The sequence below is a fragment of the Hypanus sabinus genome, chromosome 15, assembly GCF_030144855.1.
Source record: "Hypanus sabinus isolate sHypSab1 chromosome 15, sHypSab1.hap1, whole genome shotgun sequence".
Taxonomy (NCBI): domain Eukaryota; kingdom Metazoa; phylum Chordata; class Chondrichthyes; order Myliobatiformes; family Dasyatidae; genus Hypanus; species Hypanus sabinus.
Window position 1 is genome coordinate 19,016,694 of NC_082720.1, and position 21,872 is coordinate 19,038,565.

The 21,872-nt window shown below is 39.7% G+C and overlaps 1 protein-coding gene across 1 annotated transcript in view; it reads right to left on the reverse strand.

Moving 5' to 3' along the window:
* Positions 1 to 21,872, reverse strand: part of LOC132405341 (matrin-3-like) — a 65,711-nt gene that overhangs the window by 32,261 nt on the left and 11,578 nt on the right. Inside the window, exons 3-5 of the mRNA XM_059990064.1 lie at positions 5,893 to 5,954; positions 5,539 to 5,577; positions 3,062 to 3,177 (exon numbers count right to left, since the gene is read on the reverse strand). Coding sequence (XP_059846047.1) covers positions 3,062 to 3,177; positions 5,539 to 5,577; positions 5,893 to 5,954 — 217 coding nt within the window. The remainder of the gene's footprint in view (positions 1 to 3,061; positions 3,178 to 5,538; positions 5,578 to 5,892; positions 5,955 to 21,872) is intronic.

A 21,872-nucleotide genomic window follows, 5' to 3' on the forward strand; every position in this document is an offset into this window, starting at 1 on the left:
TGAAGAAGTAACAGATGCATTTTACATCATCTTTCAAGAATTATTTGATTCTGGCATAGTCTCAGAGGACTGGAAGATGAAGCTGCAATCAGTATGAAGGGAGGAAGGCAAAAGAAAGTAAATTATAGGCCAGTTAGCCTCACCTCAGTGGCTGGCATTATTAAGGATGAGGTTTTGGAATACTTGGAAACTAATGGCAAGTCAAAGTCAGCATGGTGTCTGTAAAGGGAAATCTTTCCTAACAAATCTGTTAAGAGTTCTTCGAGGAAGTAACAAGCAGGTTGGACAAAGGAGAGGCAGTGGATGTCACTTACTTGGATTTCCAGAAGGCATTTGACAAGGTGCCACACATGAGGCTGCTTAACAAGGTAAAATCCTATGGTGTCTGTTACAGGAAGGACAAAGGAATGGCTGACAGGCAGGAGGCAGCGAGTGGGAATAAACGGGGTCTTTTCTGGTTGGCTGCCAGTGACTAGCAGTATTCCTCAGGGGTCAGTATTGGGACCACTACTTTTCACATTGTTTGTCAATGATTTAAATAGTGGAATTGATGGCTATGTGGCAAAGTTTGCGGATGATTCAAAAATAGGTGGAGGAGTAGGTAGTGATGAGGAAGCAATGCGTTTGCAGCAGAACTTTAGACATATTGGAAGAATGGGCAAAAATGTGGCAGATGGAATGCAGTGCTGGGAAATGCATAATACATTTTGGGAAAAAGAACAATAGAGTGGACAATGATCTAAATGAGGAGACGGTTCAAATACTAGAAGTGCAGAGGGACTTAAAAGTCCTTGTGCAAGACTCGCAGGTTAATTTACAGGTTGAGTCTGTGGTAAAAAAGGTAAACGCACTGTTATCATTTATTTCAAGGAGAATAGAATATAAAAGCAAGGAGATAATGCCGAACCTTTAACTGACAAGACACTAGTCAGGCTGCACTTGGAAGTATTGTCAACAGATTTGGGCCCCATACTCAGAAAGGATGTGTTGTCATTGGATAAAATCCAAAGGAGGTTCACGAGGATAAATGCGGAAATGAAGGGGCTAACACATGACTGTTTGGTAGTTTTGGGTCTGTACTCACTGGAATTTAGAAAAATTCTGAGGGCTCTCATTGAAACCTACCAAATGTTGAAAAGACTAGATAAGGTGGATTTGGAAATGATGTTTCCTATGGTGGGGGGGTATCCAGAACTAAAGGGCACAGCCTCAAAATGGAGGGGCGGCCAGTGAGTAGTGAATCTGGAATGCTCTGCCACAGACTGCTGTGGAAGACAAGTATGTTGGTATATTTAAAGCAGAAGTTGATTGTTTCGTGATTGGTCAAGGCATCAAAGAATATGCCGAAAAGGCAGGTGTATGGGGTTGAGTGGGATTCATGATAGGTCATGAGGAATGGCAGAAACTTGATGGGCTGAATGGCATAATTCCACTTCTATGACTTACGGGCATCATGGGACAGAGATGTCTGTGCTCCAGTATAAGCTATTTTCCTAACAAGTCAGACAAGCTGTATATAGTAAAATCAATACAGGAGAGTCAAACATAAAAATGAAGAAAGGGTCTCCCTCCCTTTATATATTTAAATAAACTGCATCACTGTAGCAAGACTAATAAGATCAAACTGAGTTTGGGACTGATACAATGAGATTTAGCTAATGAAAGGTGAATGTATTTGTCTTGTTAATTTCTTGGTTCCTCAAAAAGCATCCAAAAAATTGCAACTACTTTCTGTCAACTAAAAACTGATTTTGTTTATTATGTAACTTCACATTAATTTGTTATGAAGTCAATAGGAAGTTAAATTTACCTAGAAGCAGTGGTAGATTCTGAATAATCAGTATTCTCCTCTGCAAGACCAATAAAATTCTACAATAATGGGTCCATCAATTAAATAAATTCCTAGATTGGTTAATTTCAAATTGCGTATCTAGTTGAATTTTATCAAGAGAAAATCCTGGTATTCGTATTCATTTCCCCCTTTCGCAGTTTCAAAATTTCCATTTATTTTTCTACAAATGAAGCTAATACAGTCGGCCCTCCTTATCCGCAAGGGATCGGTTCTGGGACCCCTCGTGGATACCAAAATTCACAGATGCTCAAGCCCTTTATTTAACCTGTCTCAATGCGGTGGATCTTAGGACCCAGCGGAACCCAAGACCTTATTTAACCTGTCTCAGTGTGGTAGACATTAGGACCTGGCGGCAGAGATTGGAATCTGCAGTGTTTCTGTTCACAAAAATAATCACAACCACGATTGAAAATAAAGTGGAAATAATAAAGTGATCAGAAACTGGTGAAAAGCCATCGATCATTGGAAAAGCATTAGGCTATGTTGCTCAACAATTGGAACAATTTTAAAGGATAAAGTGAGAAAGGCTCTGCCCGATGAAAGCTATAATTATTACTAAGCAACGCAGTGATTTAATTATTGAGTTTTGGGTTTTTGACCCTCCACATCAATCCGGCCCGGTGGAGAGCGCACTCAAAAGTGGTCTGTCACTGGATTGAACTCGGGAACTTCTGTTCCCAAGCCTGGCGCTGAAACAAATGTTCTTAAGTGTTTTATATGCATAGAAAGGTAAAATATATACTATATACTAAGGCAAACGTTTGGCTAACTGACACTAAATAATACTGGATGTACCTGTTCTGACTTACTTAGTAAGAGAACTTCAGATTTTTTTTATCCCGATCCACGATAACCCATGCACATCCTCCCGTATACTTTAAATCATCTCTAGATTACTTATAATATCTAATACAATGTAAATGCTATGTAAAATGGTTGTTATACTGCATTGTTTAGGGAATAGTGACAAGAAAAAAAGCCTGCACACACTCGAACAACAAGTGATGGAACAGCACTTCCTGGTTTTCGTGATTCGCGGTTGGTTGAATTCGCGCATGTGGAATTCACGGATAAGGAGGGCCGACTGTATTCCACAGTTGTAGTAATATATTTAAGAACTGGATATAACAGAGGACAAGTTTCCAGCAAAGCATGTGATATTAAAAAATTTAAATGACAAAATATATTTTAAGAGCCAAAGATCATTACCCCCATGTGTTTCCATTCCTCCTAGCCCTCTGTTGGATGCAAGTAAGGATCCAGATGGTGGAGGCCCCAAAATACCAGGAGCCAGATTTGTTGACTGCAGAACAAGCGGATCGCCCCTAGAAACAATACGGAGGGCTTTACACAAAGATCGCACAAAAATCAGGAAGAAATTTCAACTAAAAAGACATCCCAATATTCAAATACTAAAACAAGTAGTTATAATGGAAAAAAAATGGACCTTACGCAACATAATGTCTGAACTTTTTAAACTGGGTGTATAGAAAAAATGAAGTGGGACTAGTGGTTGGTTAAGGCAGATATTAATTAAAAATTCACCTAGATTTGCATCCCTATTTTTTTAATGGAAAAAAGCATTAGCTCCAAACACACTTCAGTCAACAAAACAGAGAACTTAAAAATCTAACATAAGCAACGTAAATACCAGAAACACTCAGATTTAGCTGGCTCCTTAAGGTTGTTATAGCTAGGGGTGGTAATGGAAGCAATGCTCCCAATGATGTGCACCTCAAGGAGCCTCTGAAAACCAAGTCCAGCTCCTGGACGTGTGGCTTAGTTACTAAGTCCAACAGAACTGTTTCTACTGACAGGAGAAGAGGCAAAAGCAAGTTACTGGCGCCTTAAAATCAGTTGCTTCGGGCCAAATGGGGCTTGTTTGCCGTAGCTAGCAACTCGTCTAGGAGAAGGAAAACTCTGATCTCAAACCTCCACTGCCTTGCAGCTATACCCACTCATGAGGGAGGCTTCAGGAGTAAACCCCAGGGGTAAAATCTGGAGCAGGAGTCCCTAATGGCAGTCCTACATTGAGTTCAATGTTGACTGGCAACTCATGCAACGCTGCTGTGTCTCTGCCGTTCATCAGATGGGTAGAGATGGGAGCTTTTCACATGGGCAACAGCTTGCTCTCCATATAATGCCCAGGACTGCTAATCTAGACAGCGAGGACACAATATCCATGGTCAACTCTGACCAATGAAGGCCCTCACCTTATCTCAGATTTTGCTGCAAAATAAATTCTGCAAACAGGTCTAAAAGCAATTTCACAAATAACTGATAAATATTAAATGCATACTATTTTAAATTCCTTTTTAAATATGCTGTTCACAAACAACACTAACTTATGCAAAATGCACTATTGCAAAAGCCATCTGAAACCAATAATACTGAGGTAGCACCGGCTATTCAAAAATTTGCAACTATTTGGTATATTACAACAGGTTGATATTGTTGTGGACAGTGTAGAAGGTTATGAAGGGTTACAATGGGACATTGATAAGATACAGAGCTGAGCAGAGAAGCAGCAGATGGAATTCAACCTGCGAAATGGTTCATTTTGGAAGGTTGAATTTGAAAGCAGAATACAGGGTTAATGGCAGGATTCTTTTCATGGAGGAACAAAGGGATCTTGGGAGTTACTCAAAGTTGCCACACAAATTGATAGGATTGTAATAAGGCTTTCATTTGTTAGGGGCCGCGAGGTAATGTTGCAGCCTTATGTTGATCTCAGAGCAAGTTACAAGACTGTCACAACTTCGTGGCCCGATGGGTCCGTTTTCAAAAGAATGATGTAGATTATGGTACCTATCAAACATTTTTATTTGTCAGTCTCCAAAAAATAATAATCATTCAATTAACACTTATCATGTCAAGTGCCTGGCCCTTTGGGCATGCTCATGTCAAAAATAAACAATAATGTAGTTAGCTTATGATCCTTCAAACCTTCCACATCTTAACCAATGAAGAAGTGAATGCATGTGCAAAACAAAGGTTATTTTTCATATTTAGCTTTTATTACAAATGATGTGAGGAGCTTATCTTCAATCCACTACATAGAGCATTACATATGCAATTGTTTACATTAGTTTTTCTGCATCTTACTTTAACAAGGATTTTCCCAAACTTGCTTGGTTTACACTGCAAGAGTCCTATATATAAAATAGATCAGATGTTTTTAACCATGAGTTAGGACCTGCCTTTAATTGGCACAAAAGCAATAGTGGATATTGTGGGTAAGATTTTCTAGAGCAACTCAGCAAATAGGAATTACAGAATGCTCAAAGGATGAAAATTTAAGTCTTCGCAATGATATTATGCTGAGTATGCCAGATAATGAGCACCTGCACTTTAAAACCATTTTTAACATGGAAGTTTAAACATCCTGGACATGGAAAGATCGCTCTGCTGACAGACCAGTGCTCAAAAACAACAGTGCCTTGCAACAGAAATTATCTCAATAGGCATGCTTTGTAAAGACAGCTTATCCCAACCATTCTGAACCCCAGATAACTTGTATGAAATGCTCATATCATTTTAAGATCACCAATAGAAAAAAATTATGGAAGGGTTATAATCCACGATAGATTAAAAAACACCCTTCCCTCAATACTTTCAAAACCATAGAATAACTGGGCTGAACTCATACTAAGTAATACCTGTGAGTACAAGGAACAAATACTTACAACTGAGGTTGGAAAGCATCTGGATTCCATTCTGGGTATCTAGAAATAAGGATATAATCACAGAACAAAACTCTCAATTGTTACTGAAATAAAACATTTAACCAGAAATGCAGAGCTGATACTTAAATACAGATGACGTGCAACCAACCTTGAACACTGAAATATTATAAACAGATATCACAAATATAAAACAACACCTTCAACTGTGTAACTTCCACTTCACTTTACATTTTTACAATTTAAATTATACATGGTTTCTTATTTACTAATCACCCAGTGGAAGTTATGTGAATAAATGCATAATTTAATAAACATAATGTATAGCAGCAGTAACAATCTAAAGAAACTCCATACATTTCCACAAGTAGATCACAAAGCCGTCTGTGTGTTGAACTGTTGATGTGCTGGTTCCAATCCTAAAAGGAGAAAAGATAACATGAATAAACACACTATTAATATAATTAAAACTTCTATGTGAATACTAATTTATCAGCTCAATAACCACAAACAGTAAGTGCTACTAGCTAAATGAAATGCATAATTACAAGAAGATATTAAAAATAGTAAATTGTTTTTTTTCCTATATTCTTTACAATTCAGATATGATTATACTTCACAGTAGAGAGGTCAAAGAAAACAATCTAGTTACAAACAAATTATATTTCTTACTCAAATCAAATTTCCTATCTTCTATCAGGACTGCTGGTTACAGTTATACTTTCACTATCAGAACAAGATAAAGCAAAGATTTAAGTCGCCACTGAATACTTCAAATTCTACTTTTGGGATAGAGAGCTCAATATTTTCACCAATGTCCTGAAGAAGGTATTTCAATAATGCACGCTGTGCCATACAGAGTAGACCTGAAAGACAACATAAAGACAGAAACTAAAACAGCATCTATTTTCTTAACTCCTTCATGTGTCACTACATATAAACTTGTTGACCAAAACCATACTTCATATGTTATTTGCATTTAATATTCTGTGATAATACTTGTGGATCTAAAAATTAAGAGCAAAGACATAACAGAGTTTAATTGACTGCTGTAAATTTTTAACTCTGTAAATGCTGGCACGCATGTATATAATAGATTGTGTTGGAGGGAGGCTGTGTGGGATTGATAATCGAAGTTGCTGTGAAAGGTTGTGGAAATAGGTGACACAGCTCCCTTTAAAAACAGTTTTTAAAACTTTCTTGAACCGTCTGGTACACTTGTGTTAGATCATTTAACATTAGACTATCAACATGACTTAAAAGCCAAATTACCTAACATCACTCAAGCTTATATAGCAGAAAGAAAACATTAAAATCTTATATCTATTCCTATACAGCACATACCACACACTATTGAGGAATGCGCATTCTAAAATATAAACAAAACTTGTGAAAAAGGATCTAATGCTTTCGCGAAGGGTATGACAAATAAGCTCTTCTCGGGGCTTCCAGCTGGGTACAGGCATCGATTTTAACTGACATTTCGATTACAAACTCTGCCATCTTCACCAGGGATTATGCGTGGGCATGTCTAGTCCAGTGGTATGTATACCCATGTCACATGTCCTTCCTGATTGGTTAGTCCTCATCCATTCAGGTATTCATTGTGCAACCTTGTTTACAATCCAATTCCAGTTCTTTCTTACAGCAGGGCCTTGGCCTTTGTGAAAATTCTTTTTCTCTAGTTTTATTTCAATGGCTTCCTTCACCAGGCAGTCCCAAAAGCCACTGGCAAAGCAGTCTTGTACTGTTGAAGTCAATCCTATGGTCATCACGAATGCGATGTTCTGCTACCGTCAATTTCTCCAGGTAACCCAACCAAATACATCTCCTGTGCTCCTTGATGCAGATATCCACCATATGCCCCGATATATACATCAATATTCACAGGGAATCCTGTAAATACCAGCGGTCCTGAGTCCCAAATCATCAACCTGGGATAACCTGTCAGCTGTGATTGTGCTTCCTTACAGGTTTGCAGATGGTACTAACCCAATATTTCTTCAGAATCCTGGTGATCCTTTCAGAAACCATGAAAATATAAGAAGACAGGCAGTAGTGACAGATTCCTTCTCGTTGTTAGGTTTCCTGTATTCTTAATACTATCTTCAAATGCTCGTTATAAGGAGTTAGAAAGTGCTGGGTAGCTATTGAGTGCATTCTTTATGACAGTTAATTTCAGAGTGTAAATTTCAGATCCCCATTCCTCCTTAATGAAAGATTAACAGTGAGCCTGCTAGCTCTTTTTTTGGAATCTGATATAGCTATAAGATAAAAATCTCATGGTGATACACCAATCCTCCAAACACAAATGTTTGCTTCCTCAGGTGATTAGACATTCTCACAATACTGGGGCTACTGACCAATGTCCAACTTAAACTACTTGTGGGATATTATGTGTACAGCAGGCATAGCAAGAGTGCTTAGTGAAACCAGGAGTACATGCCCTGAGTTATCCCATTTCAAGCACTGCATCAATTAAATAATGGGGTTGTCCAAGTGGCACCATGGCGTTCTCTCTTACCATCTGCTGCCACTACGTAGCAATTAAAAAGAGTTGCAGATGCAAGAAATCTGAAAGACAGAAACCAATGGAAGCACTCAGCTGCCCATGCTGCATCTGTGGAAGAAGGCTGCAGACTCCACATTAAAAGGGTGAGTATAGATTTTAAACAACCTTTATTCCTTCTTTAAGTCACAGCAATTCATAGTTTCTCCACTCCTACCAGGAAATGAAGAGCCTAAGAAACCAAGCATCATCCACATTCCAAAGAGGATATGCTTGTTGCACAAAACTCTTCATGCAGGAGCTCAGTTGAGAGAAAATGAGTTGACAGGTATAAGGTTGCTTCATACAAACATAGAAATTGTTACTTACAGTTTGATTGCCATATCATCGACAAAATCTGCAGTGTTTCTCATAAAATTAGGAAGAGATTTCTTTCCTCCATGAAAGGCATTATCAGAAGAAGGGAAAGATGGGGCAAGAAACACCATTATGAATTTGGTGTGAATAGGCAAAGTAATAGAGAAAAGCTTAATTAAGATGAGGTAAGGCCAGCCAGAAATATAAAACAAATAGTAAGATTCTCTGATGATATTCATCAAGAGTTAAAGTAAGAGCTGTTTCTACAGTGTGCAAGTCTGGTGAACTGGCAAAGGAAAACAAGGACATGGCAGAGGAATTAAATTAATATTCTGTATCTGATGTAAATAATATCTCAAAATAGCTGTAGATCAAGAACTGGATCAAGAAAGTCAGGAAAATTCCAATCATTATGCATTATACTAAGGACACTGTTAGAATTGTGGATTGATAAGTTTCCAGGTGCAGTCAGATTTAGTTCAAAATGTCATTCTGTTGTGACAGTTGATGTACTGGGTTCAATAGGCTCTCCTTAATTGAAAAATAGCAAATGGAACCCTTTTATTCAAACAAAAAATGACAGAATACAAGAAACCAAGAGGCCAGTTTGTTGAAACTGTCTTTCAATAAATCTAGTCATTTATGTTCTTTGTTATATTTCAAAATTTACTTAATTGAGTTTCTTAAGGATTCAAAGCAACTGTTAAAAGCTTAAAAATATCTCAAACATTGCTTGAAAAAAGTTTCATAGATATATCAATCCTTCCTAAGGATTATACTCATTATACTCATGCTGTAACCTAACTAGCAACTTACACAATTCTAGCAATAATTTCCCTACTCGTGTACTCTATTCCCTCCAGGTAAATCAACTATTCTTTCTTTTTACCTTCATCACCACATTTACCTTGTTGCTTACAGGGTCTGAGAATATAAACTCCAAAGATGTATGTCCCTCAGTACTTCTCAACATCTTACCAACATATGGGCAAGACATTCCATGAGGTGGCCACTCAACGTATAGAGTTAAGCAGTCGATGAAAACATAGAAGAACCAGATTGTTGGTGGAACACCCTAACAGATACTTACTTCTGAATACCAGAGGAGACAATAACAAGGGTATATTATCAAACCTAATTTGCTACTTTCCTTTGAATCTGAATTTTTAATTTCTTGTTCAAATTGCCATGATAATGTAGATGACGTCAAATACACAGTCCTCCAACACAGACCTCAAAATTAAATCCTGTAGGACAGAGCCTTCATTTACAAATCAAACTGATTATCCTTAATTAACCAGTAGTCTTTGAACAGTGATTCATGCTGCTCTTTGGTTTTTTCCCCCTATACATTTTCCATCATCTATGTTAGGCTGGCCTTGAGGAGGAGAGGCTATTTGGCCCTTCAAGTCAAGGTTGCTTTTAACACAATCATTGCTAACCAGCTGGCTTAATTCCACACTTCTACTCTCCAATCTCCATAATGTTTCATGTTAAGAAATTTATCCAGCTCCTTAAACATCCTCAGCAGCTTGGCATCCATTGTACTTCACAGCAGCAAATTAAACTATGAAGAAATTTATGACCAAGTTCAAAATCTCTCACCCTGTAAACTCTTGCTCCAGATACCCCAGCTAAGAGAAACATCCACCCCACATTAACCACGGTCCAGAATTTTGATTGGTTCAATCTCCCTTTATACAGTAGCCATACCATTCAATGCATCAGTCTGATGAAACTACACTTCAATCTTTCCAAAGAATTCATTGTATTTCTTAGGCAAGGCACACATACAAACTGCTGGAGGAACTCAACAGTTCAGACAGCATCAATGTACAGGAATAAACAGTCGACATTTTGGGCTGAGATCCTTCATCAGGATTGGAAAGGAATGGGTAAGAAGCTAGGATAACGTGTTGGTGGGAAAGAGGAAGAACTACAAGCTGGCAGGTGATAGATGGGAAGGTGGATAATTGCGGGGAGGGGCTAAGAGGTGATAGGTGAAAGAAGGGTTGAAGAAGGAATCTGATAGGAGAGGACAGTGGATCATGGGAGAAAGGGAAGAAAGGGCAGATAGAGGTGATGGCCATGTAAGGGGAAAGGGTATTTATTGTGATATAGCACAGAATAAGCCCTTCCTGCCCTTTGAGCTACACCGCCAGCAATCCCCCGATTTAATCCTAGCCTAATCACAGGATAAATTACAATGACCAGCTAACCTACCAACCAGTACTTCTCTGCAAAATCTCTTATGCTTATGAACATAATACTATTCCATGTGGTTTCACCAAGGCACTGTTAAATTGTATGAAGACACCCTGCTCCTGAACTCAATTCTTGCTGTTCTGGCTAATGTATCGATGTAACATTTGCAGTCTTATTGCCTACTGTACCTGTATGTTTGCTTTCGGTATCTAATACATAAGGAGACCCATGTCTACTTATACATTAATACTTACTAACTAAACACTATTTAAATATTAAATGTTCCTTTTCTGTTTTACCAACCAAAGTGAATGTCACATGATACTGCATCTGATGTTTCACCCACTCCCTCAATCTTGTCTAAATTACCTGAGGCCTGCTTCCTCCACCCAATTCTGTCAATGGCAAACTTCCAAATGCTACTAATTCACTGGCATTTATTATGAATAGCTGAGGCCCAGCCATGAATCCATGTACCATCCAACTAATTCCTGCCACCAGTTATTCTTACCCTGTTTTCAGAACATTAAACAATATTCAACCCATGCCAACACTCCCAATATCATGCTTTAACTTCATGTGGCACTTTTGTCAAAATTTTTCTAAAAATTCAGGAGCACAAGATCTACTCATTCCACTGTACATCCTGGTAAAATTGTCAAATACACAACTTACAATCTATGTTGAATTTATCATTTCTGAAGTGTCCTGTTATATCATTATTTATTACACCTCTAGCATTTTCCCCACAAGTAATGATAGGCTAATTGGTCTGTACTCCTGTCCTCCCATTCTTAAATATTGGAGTTATATTATCACTATCTGACGTGCTAAAAATAATTCACAATCTACAAAATTCCGGCAGTCAATTCATAATGGGAAATAGAGAAGTGGAAAAAGGATTAATGATCTGATACTAGGGATGACATTTGATAAAGACTGGATTCTTTAGACTTATATTCAGTGGAGCAGACAAGAATGCAAAGGGATCTCATTAACAGGACTTCAAGATTCCAACAAATCTAGACATACCAAGTACAGGAAGTGAAAAATCAACAAAAACTGCAAATGCTGTAAATCTGAAATAACAACAAAAAATGATAGAAAAACTCAGCTACGAACTCTGATGTTTTTCTTTCCAGAAATGTTACTTGATCTGAAGCAATTTTCCAGCATTTTAAATTTAATTTTTAAGTAGAAAAATTATGCTCACAATAGCTGGAGAGACTACAACCTAAAATACAGGGTACCAAGATCAGAAGCTATGTCTTCACCCAGGTGGTGGTGAAGATGAGAAATTCTGAGGACTGGAGAAAGCAGCGGAGGCTAAATTATTAAAATACATTCAAGAAGGATATTTCACAATGGTCAAATGATATGAGGAAAAGGCAGGAACAGGGCAGTAAGTGGATAAGTACCCATGAATGTGTTGAGTGATGGTCTAGCAGTCAGCAAAATCCAAATTTTTTTTTTAGAACACTTTTAAGTCTCAATGCCTTCATTATTTCCACAGCTTGCTGCTCCATTACTGAGATAGCTATAGGGGTTTATCAACTTAGGGTATCATTGGTTTCTCCAACACCATTTCTATTCTAATACCCCTTTACTTCCTCACCTTCTACTCCCCAACATTGCTTGCAGTTTACTTCTGTGCTCTCTGCGAAAACAGAGTAAATAGTGATTTAATTTCTCTGAATTCATTATAAATTCTCCTGCTTCTGATTGTACAAGACCTGCACTCATCGTTTCATTTTCAGACAACTTTAAAAGAGTTGTAATTTGCCCGTATGTTCCCAGCTAGCACGTACAAAGTAGGACAAAGAAAATCAAGTTTCTTTGTCCTACTTTGTCCAGTGACCACATCTTCTCAACTTTCGGGATATCTACAGATAAGGATAGGTATGGTCCTTGTGGGAGAGTTTTAAATTGGAGTAGGCCGAAATAGGAGAACATTTGGCAGAAACTAGTAAGTGTTAATTAAGAACACCTTTTCTCTAGCAAGTTGACATCAAATATGTGTTTTAAGATCAATTGCAGAGTACAGTAAATGCATGCTCCTGATAGAAGGAAGGATGGGGATGGAAAAATAAAGAGAACATTAGATGTCCAGAGAGGTGAGGAATTTAGTCAAGAAGGGGAAGTATGCAAAACTTCAGAAGTCAGGATCAAACTAACCTCAAGGAGTTTAAGGAAGCCAGAAAAGAACTCAATAAGGGAATTAGGAAAGCTAAGAGGGGCATGAACTGTCCTTGGCAGGTAGGATTAAGGTGAATCCCAAGGCATTCTGTACATACATCAAGAGCAAGAGGATAACTAGGTAGGACCACTTAAGGATAAAGGGAGAACAATTGTTTGGATGCAGATAATGTAAGTGAGGTATTTAGTGAGTCTTTGCTTCAAAATTTACCAATAAATAAAAAGATAGGGAGGACCAGTAGGTCAGTGTTGAGTGTATAAATATGTTGGGGCAAGATTGGTAGAGTTGCAGAGAAATGGCAAATGAAGTTTAATCCAGATAAATGTGAGATGTTGCACCTTGGTAGGCAAATGCAAGGAAACAGTACACTGTAAAGGGCAAGATCTTTAACAGTGTTCTGAGCAGACAGATCTTGGCGTCTGATGTCATAGCTCATTGAAAGTGGCTACACAGGTTGATAAGGTGGTAAAGGAGGCTTATGAAATGCTTGCTTTTATTAGTTGAAGCACTATTCCAAAGTTAAGAGGTTATTTTGCAACTTTATAAAACTCTGGTTAGGCAACATCTGAAGTACTGCATACAGTTTTAGTCACCGTAGTATAGGAAGGATGATAAGGCTTTGGAGAGGGTGCAGATGAGATTTACCAGGATGCTGCCTGGTTTAGAGGTCATGTGCTATCATGCAAGTCTGGATAAACTTGAGTCGTTTTCTCTGGAGCACCGGAATCTGAGGATAGAAGCTTTTAAGAGTATGAGAGGCATAGACAGGAATGTATCTGCTTCCCAAGGTTGAAATGTCTAAAACCAGGTGTCATGCATTTAAGGTTAGAGGGGTGTAGGGTCAAGAGTGATGTGACAGTAAGTTTTTTTTAACTCAGTCACGAGATGCCTGGAATGCATTGCCTGATAAGGTGGTAAAGGCAAATACATTAGAAGCCTTTAAGGAACATTTGGATAAGCACATGGATGTAAGGAAGATGGAGGAATATGGAGATGGTGCAGGTAGGCAGGATTAGTGTTTGGGGGTTTTTGATTTGCTTTTTAGCTAGTTCGGCTCAACACTGTAGTTGGAATGGCCTGTTCTTGCGCTGTACCCTTCTATGTACTTTGATGATATCGAAACTACTCCCAATCCTAGGTTTGCTACTTTCTTTGAGATTCTATCAGGTTTCTCTTTGGATTTAATACTCTCCTTAATTTCCCATCACACTGGTAGCTGGATTCTGAGGAGTTGGGCTAGTGAGGCCTCTGATGGCTTTATGCTTGCCTTCAACATGAGCCCTCAATACTTATGTCATGTGGATGCTCAATGAATTCTGTAAAAAAAACATTAATTTATTATGACATGAATATTGAGTTGCTCCCACATGATAGACTGATTAGTTATTTTCATTAACGAGCAAGTGGCCACTGAGTGCAGAACACAGGACTCTGCTACCTGAATTTAATCACTTCCTTCATATGAAATAAATGAAAATTAAAATTTGATGCTCAGAAAGATAAGGAATGCAACGTCAAAAAATTCAGCCGAAATACATATAATCCTTATGTCATTTAGATGAAACTAAAATGGGAAACTGCAATATCCCTGTAATTAATAAGCTCACAAAAGTTTTGAGTAGAGTGGTAAAATAATGACATTAAGTTAACATCAATTAAGTTAAACCAAATTACCTGCAAGAAAGCCAAGTCACTGGAAGTAATCAAGGCCCAGTTCGTATTTTAATATTCGCAAATATTCAAAAGTAAATTTGAAATAATGACATAAAATATTTATGTTTAGGGTAGTTGTCAAACTATGGTTTGTTAAAATTATAAACTCAAAAATGTATTAATACTTCCTTCATAGTTTAGATTTTCTTATCAACCAGATTTTAACATTTCTCTTATGTTACTTTGCTATAACACGGGCATATTCTTTCCCTAAAACCTGCTGGCCTACAACAGCAAATAACAAGCTGCTGCAGTTTGCCTGATAAAAATCATTGTGAGAAGCAAATTCTAAAGCAAGACCAAAACAACACTACAAATATATTGAACACTTCAGTAGTTCAATGCAATGAAAGTTTTACAAGACTGGATGGTCAGTAATAAAGGCCTCAAAGACTGAAGCTGCACCTATGGACAAGAGAAAAATAAATCCAAATCTAAATGTCACATGAAATATCAAAGAAAGAATGCATGTTATCTTCACAAACAAAATCAAAAACAGCTCCAACTACAAAAGATTCATGAAAAATCAATGATAATTTTTCTTATTGGCAGACTACAAAGAACTAAGCCAAATGAGGAAATAACTGTAGGTGAAAGCACATCTCCATAATACTGAACTGAATTAATTGTTATAAAACATCCTGTCTCAAGTAAAATGAAATAAATCCAATGACTATTTAAAAACAACACATACAAAATGCTGTGGGGAAAAATCAGATCAGATCAATAGAGGACTAAATAGTTGATATCTTGGGCTAAGATTCTTGCCCTACTGAACTCAAATCAATATACCTCGATTTTGTTTTATCCCTCTCGATTCAGTCTCTTGCCACCTACATTTGTGACATTTCACATGCTCTTGATCTGCTCTACAGCCTTTAATCCTTGGCCCTGATCACCTAAGTTTTCACCAGGGATGTCTGGTCCCTATATACAACTATTTCCCCATCAAGAAGGCGTTAAAGCTCTCTGCTTCTTTCTCGATAACAGACCCAACCAATTTCTCTCCCACCACCCTCTTTCATCTGGTGAAACTGGTCGTCACCCTCAAGAGATTTTATTTCAACTCCTCCCGCTTTCTCCAAACTCAAGGTGTTGCCATGGGTACCAGCATGGGCCTCAGCAATGGAGTGGCTGCCTTTTCGTTGACTAAGTGGATCTGTCTATGTTCCCAGCCTTCCCTGATAATGCTCCCCAATTCCTTCTGTGCTACATTGATAATTACATTGGTGCTGCTTCATGCATTGATGCTGAGCTCATCAATTTCATTAACTCTGCCTCCAACCTCCACCCTGCCCTTAAATACACTTGGTTCACTGTCCATTTTTGACACTTCTCTCCTCTTTCTTGATCTCTCTGCCTCCAAGCCTGGAGACAAACTACCTACCAATATCTTTGTCTTATATTTATGTTTCATCAAAACTTTCCTCCTCTTATACTCTATGTCCCAGCTAATTGAGTTGAGCAAACTTTACACCATCATTACTCAACTGTACAACCACCGTCAGGCATGTTTGGTCCCCTTTGTTCCTCAATATCACTTAGAACCCCATCATTCACGGTGCACATGCCGCCCTCATAAAACCTCCCAAAATGTACTACCTCACATTTATTAGGATTAAGTTCTGTCTGCCATCACTGTGCCTAATTTATCAGATTGCTCTATTACATAGGATTACCCTTCTGCTATCAACACCACTACCAATTTTCATGTTATCTGCAAACTTGCTAACTGTATCTCCGAATTTCATATCCAAATCATTGATGTAGCACTGACCCCTGTGATGCAGCTCTGGTCTCAGAGTTCCAAGCATAAAAGTAACCCTTCACCATCACCTTTAGTCTCAAGAGGGTTGATTATTAAGACAATTGCCATTTTGCCTTCATTCCCATTGGCTCAAATACTGGACCACAACTCTCAAATGATACCTTGTCAAAGCCCTTACTGGTGTGTACTGCTCTCATCAGCAGTTTGTTACATAGAAAATCTACAGCATATTACAGCCCCTTTGGCCAACAATGTTACGCTGACCATGTAACCTACTCTAGAAACTGCCTAGAATTTCCCTAAGGAATAGCCCTCTGTATTTCTAAGCTCCATGTACCTAAGAGTCTCTTAAGATCCTGTTGTATCCACCTCTACTATCTTCACTGCCAATGCATTCTATGCACCCACCACTCTGTGTGAAAAGCTTACCTCTGACATCCCCCTTGTACCTACTTCCAAGCACCTTAAAACTATATCCCCTCATGTTAGCCATTTCAGCCCTGGGAAAAAACTTCTGGTTATCCACATGATCAATGCCTTGCATCATCTTATACACCTCTATCAAGTCACCTCTCATCCTCTGTCACTCCAGAGAGAAAAGGCCAAGTTCACTCAACTTATTCTCATATGGCATACTCTCTAATCCAGGCAACATCCTTGTAAATCTCCTCTTCACTCTCTCTATAGTATCCACATCCTTCCTGTAGTGAGGTGACCAGAACTGAACACAGTACTCCAAGTGGGGTCTAACTAAGGTCTTATATAGCTGTAACATTACCTCACGGCTCTTGAATTCAATCCCACAGTTGACTATATGCCTTCTTAACAACATTGTTAACCTGTGCAGCAGCTTTGAGTGTCCTGCGGACATGGGCCTCAAGATCTTACTGATGCTCCACAATGCCAAGAGTCTTACATTTATAAAAATAAAACTCAAACAGTATCTCCCATCATCAAAACCCTGATCAAGCTCCATCTTTCTAGATGCAGGTTAATCCAATCCCTTAAAACATTTTGCAATAATGTCCCTATCACTGATAGAACTAGAACTAGGAAACATAGTCTAAAGATTCAGGGGAGTAGATTTTGGAAAGAGATGAGGAGGAACTGCTTTTCCCAGAGGGTGGTGAATCTGTGGAATTCTCTGCCCAGTGAAGCAGTGGAGGCTACCTCAGTAAATACATTTAAGACAAGGTTGGATAGATTTTCACACAGTAGGGGAATTAAGGGTTATAGGGAAAAGGCAGGTAGTGCGAGATGTGTCCATGGCCAGATCAGTCATGATCTTATTGAATGGCGGAGCAAGCTCGACGGGCCTAAAGCCTTACTCCTGCTCCTATTTCTTATGTTAGATTTATAATTATTAAACTCATTCCGGCTGCTCTTCTTGAATAAAGGTACAACTGATATCCTACAGTCATTTCAAGGGCTATAGTATTAACTGGAATGAGCTGAGTGTGGAATGCAGCTGGGCAAGTTGAGTGTTACTGGGTGAGCAATTTGGGGACAGTTTATAAATAAGCATAATTGTAAGCAGGGAATTAGAGCTTAATGGGAACTGGAGGGGCAATGTGTGAATGGAATACAGATGTGTGCTCCACACAGGGTGCTAATGTGGATGAGATCTTAACTAAACTGAGAGCAACTGTATCAAAGCAGCATTTAATCAAATATGACACCATTGTCTAAACTGGAGTCAATGGAAATCAGAGAAAAACCCTCCACTGATTGGAATCATAGCTAGCACAAGGGAAGATGATTGTGGTGAGTGAAGGTCACTTAGCTCAGCCACAGGATCATTAAGCCCGCGTCCTATACACAAACATCTTCAGCAACAACTGTCCTTCATTCCAAGATCAGAAGTAGGAATGTGTTTATGAGTTGCATGTGTTTATGTTCAAAAAGCAGTGATATTTGGTGAGAAATAAGCAGGAAGACAATTCAGAACTGTTTTGCTCACTGCTCCTTCAAGCATTCAGGCTTGGAGAAGTCCGAAATTTCTGGGAGTGAAAATGGAATGATTTCACGACTACAATATGTAGGAACTACGAAGAACTTGAAGGTAGAAACAATCATTTTGAATGTTGAATGAAAATGAAGATTTGGAGGATGCAATCGTCGAAAGAATTGTATATAGGCAGTTCATTATATGCACTAGGCAGGTGTCTGTGCTGATTTTCTTCAATTATAATCAAACACTGAATGAATTACTCCATTAACTTTTGGAAAGTAATACAGTTTTATAGTACTGTGGCAGTGTTCTACTTTGTTCTGTATTTAAGTACACAATTTGTTACTCAATTAAATGGTAAGTTCATCTTTTTAATTATTTCTATGAAACTTCAGCCATAATGTACTAGTATTCACTGTGATGCCATTTTTTCAACATTACTGGGTTAAAATCCTGTCACTTTCTCCCTAACAGCAGTGTAGGTATACCCAAACCTCAAAGGCTACAACCATTCAAGCAGAGAGCACACCACCAATTTTGCAATGACAATTAGGGAAAGAAAATTAAGTAACAACACACACACAAAATGCTGGTGGAACACAGCAGGCTGGCTCAGCCTGTGAAATCAACACCCATTGAATGAATACAAAAATATTAACACAGAGATGCAGAGATTTCTGTTACCTCTAATATGACCACTCAGAAGGTTCCAAAATTCTGTGTAAGATTGGTTTTTCAGAAATAATTCAGACTGTGAATCTGGCTTCTCATAAACAAAATGCTGTGCGTCTTTGCATTATCTCTATATCGTGCCCTCAATTCAAAACTATCCAGTCTGAAGAAGCCATTCTTAAAATTCTTCTCAGAATAGCTCAGACTCAGCAGAAAGCAGCTGATTGGACAATCAAGGTCAGGTGACCAAGCAGTTTGAAAAGCTCAAACAAATAAATAGAGGGGTAGCTCAAGCGGAGCAGCCTGTGAGTGAGTGGGCCAGTGAAGGAGTGGAGATTTGAGGCTTTGACTTCAGAGGCTTCGACGAGAAGAGGCGGAGGACGAGCTTGTTCCCAGTTAGTCTTTACAATCCCTCTCCTGTGAGATGTGACCGTCTTGGGGGAACTCCCCTCTCCCACAGAGTCACGTCTGTCAGAAGTGCTTGCGGCTGGGCGATCTGGAAGACCGTGTGAGGAATCTGGAGCAGCAGCTGGATGACCTTCGACTCATAAGGGAGAATGAGGCTGTCATAGATGAGAGCTACAGGGAGGTAGTCACATCTAGGCTGCCGGAAGCAGGTCGTTGGGTGACAGACCAAGGGGGGGAAGCGAAGGAGAGTAGACAGGTAGTGCAGAGCACCCCTGTAGCCATTCCCCTGAATAATAAGTTTACCGTCCTGGATGCTGTTGGCGAGGATAACCGACCAGGTGTGAGCCACGGTGGCAGGGCCTCTGACACTGAGTCTGACCCTGGGATGCAGAAGGGTGGGACGGAGAAGAGGAGAGCTGTCATCATTGGAGACTCTATAGTCAGGGGAGCAGACAGGAGATTTTGTGGATGTGAGAAGGACACCCGCATGGTTTATTGCCTCCAGGGTGCCAGGGTCCAGGATGTCTCTGACCGGGTGCATGACATCCTGGTACGAGAGGGAAAGCAACCAGAAGTTGTGATACATGTTGGTACCAACGACATAGGCAGGAAGAGGGATGAGGTCCTGATGTGTGAGTTTCGGGAACTAGGCAGACGGCTGAAGAACAGGACCTCAAGGGTGGTGTTCCTCAGGATTGCTGCCAGTGCTACGTGATAGTGATGGTAAGAATTGGAGGAGATGGCAGTTGAATGCGTGGCTGAGGAGTTGGTGCAGGGAGCAGGGTTTTAGATTTTTGGATAATTGGGATCTCTTCTGGGGAAGGTGGGACCTGTACAGATTGGATGGGTTGCACCTGAACTCGAGGGGGAGCAATATCCTTGCAGGTAGGTTTGCTAGCATGGTTCGGGAGGGTTTAAACTGATTTGCAAGGGGGATGGTACCCGGAGCGATAGAGCAGTGAAAGAAGTGCATGGAGTAAAGTCAGATCTAACATATAGAGAGGCTTCGGGGAAAGGGAAGCAGAATAAAGGGTGTAAAGGTAGTAAGGTAGAAGGGCTAAAGTGCGTGTACTTCAATGCAAGAAGCATCAGGAACAAAGGTGATGAACTGAGAACTTGGATACATACATGGAATTATGATGTAGTGGCCATTACGGAGACTTGATTGGCACCAGGGCAGGAATGGATTCTCAATATTCCTGGATTTCAGTGCTTTAAAAGGGATAGAGAGGGGGGAAAAGAGGAGGAGGGGTGGCATTACTGGTTAGGGATACTATTACAGCTGCAGAAAGGGTGGGTAATGTAGCAGGATCCTCTTGAGTCAGTATGGGTGGAAGTCAGGAACAGGAAGGGAGCAGTTACTCTACTGGGAGTATTTTATAGGCCCCCTGGCAGCAGCAGAGGAGCAGATTGGGAGGCAGATTTTGGAAAGGTGCAAAAATAACAGGGTTGTTATCATGGGTGACTTTAACTTCCCTAATATTGATTGGCCCTTGATAAGTTCCAAGGGTTTAGATGGGGCAGAGCTTGTTAAGTGTGTCCAGGATGGATTCCTGTCACAGTATGTTGACAGGCCGACTAGGAGGAATGCCATACTAGATCTAGTATTAGGTAACGAACCAGGTCAGGTCACAGATCTGTCAGTGGGTGAGCATCTGGGGGACAGTGATCACCACTCCCTGGCTTTTAGCATTATCATGGAAAAGGATAGAATCAGAGAGGACAGGAAAATTTTTAATTGGGGAAGGGCAATTCACACTTGCGGGTGTGAATTGGGATGATGTTTTTGCAGGGAAGTGTACTATGGACATGTGGTCAATGTTTAAGGATCTCTTGCAGGATGTTAGGGATAAATTTGTCCCAGTGAGGAAGATGGTAGGGTGAAGGAACCATGCGTGACAAATGAAGTGGAAAATCTAGTCAGATGGAAGAAGGCAGCATACATGAGGTTTGGGAAGCAAGGATCAGATGGGTCTATTGAGGAATATAGGGTAGCAAGAAAGGAGCTTAAGAAGGGGCTGAGAAGAGCAAGAAGGGGGCATGAGAAGTCCTTGGCAAGTAGGGTAAAGGAAAACCCCAAGGCATTCTTCAATTATGTGAAGAACAAAAGGATGACAGGAGTGAAGGTAAGACCGATTAGAGATAAAAGTGGGAAGATGTGCCTGGAGGCTGTGGAAGTGAGCAAGGTCCTCAATGAATACTTCTCCGGTATTCACCACTGAGAGGGAACTTGATGACAGTGAGGACAATATGAGTGAGGTTGATATTCTGGAGCATGTTGATATTAAGGGAGAGGAGGTGTTGGATTTGTTAAAATACATTGGGACAGATAAGTCCCCGGGGCCTAACGGAATATTCCCCAGGCTGCTCCACGAGGCGAGGGAAGAGATTGCTGAACCTCTGTCTAGGATCTTTATGTCCTCATTGTCCACGGGAATGGTACCAGAGGATTGGAGGGAGGCGAGTACTGTCCCCTTGTCCAAAAAAGATAGTAGGGATAGGGCAGGTAATTATAGTGAGCCTTACGTCTGTGGTGGGAAAGCTGTTGGAAAAGATA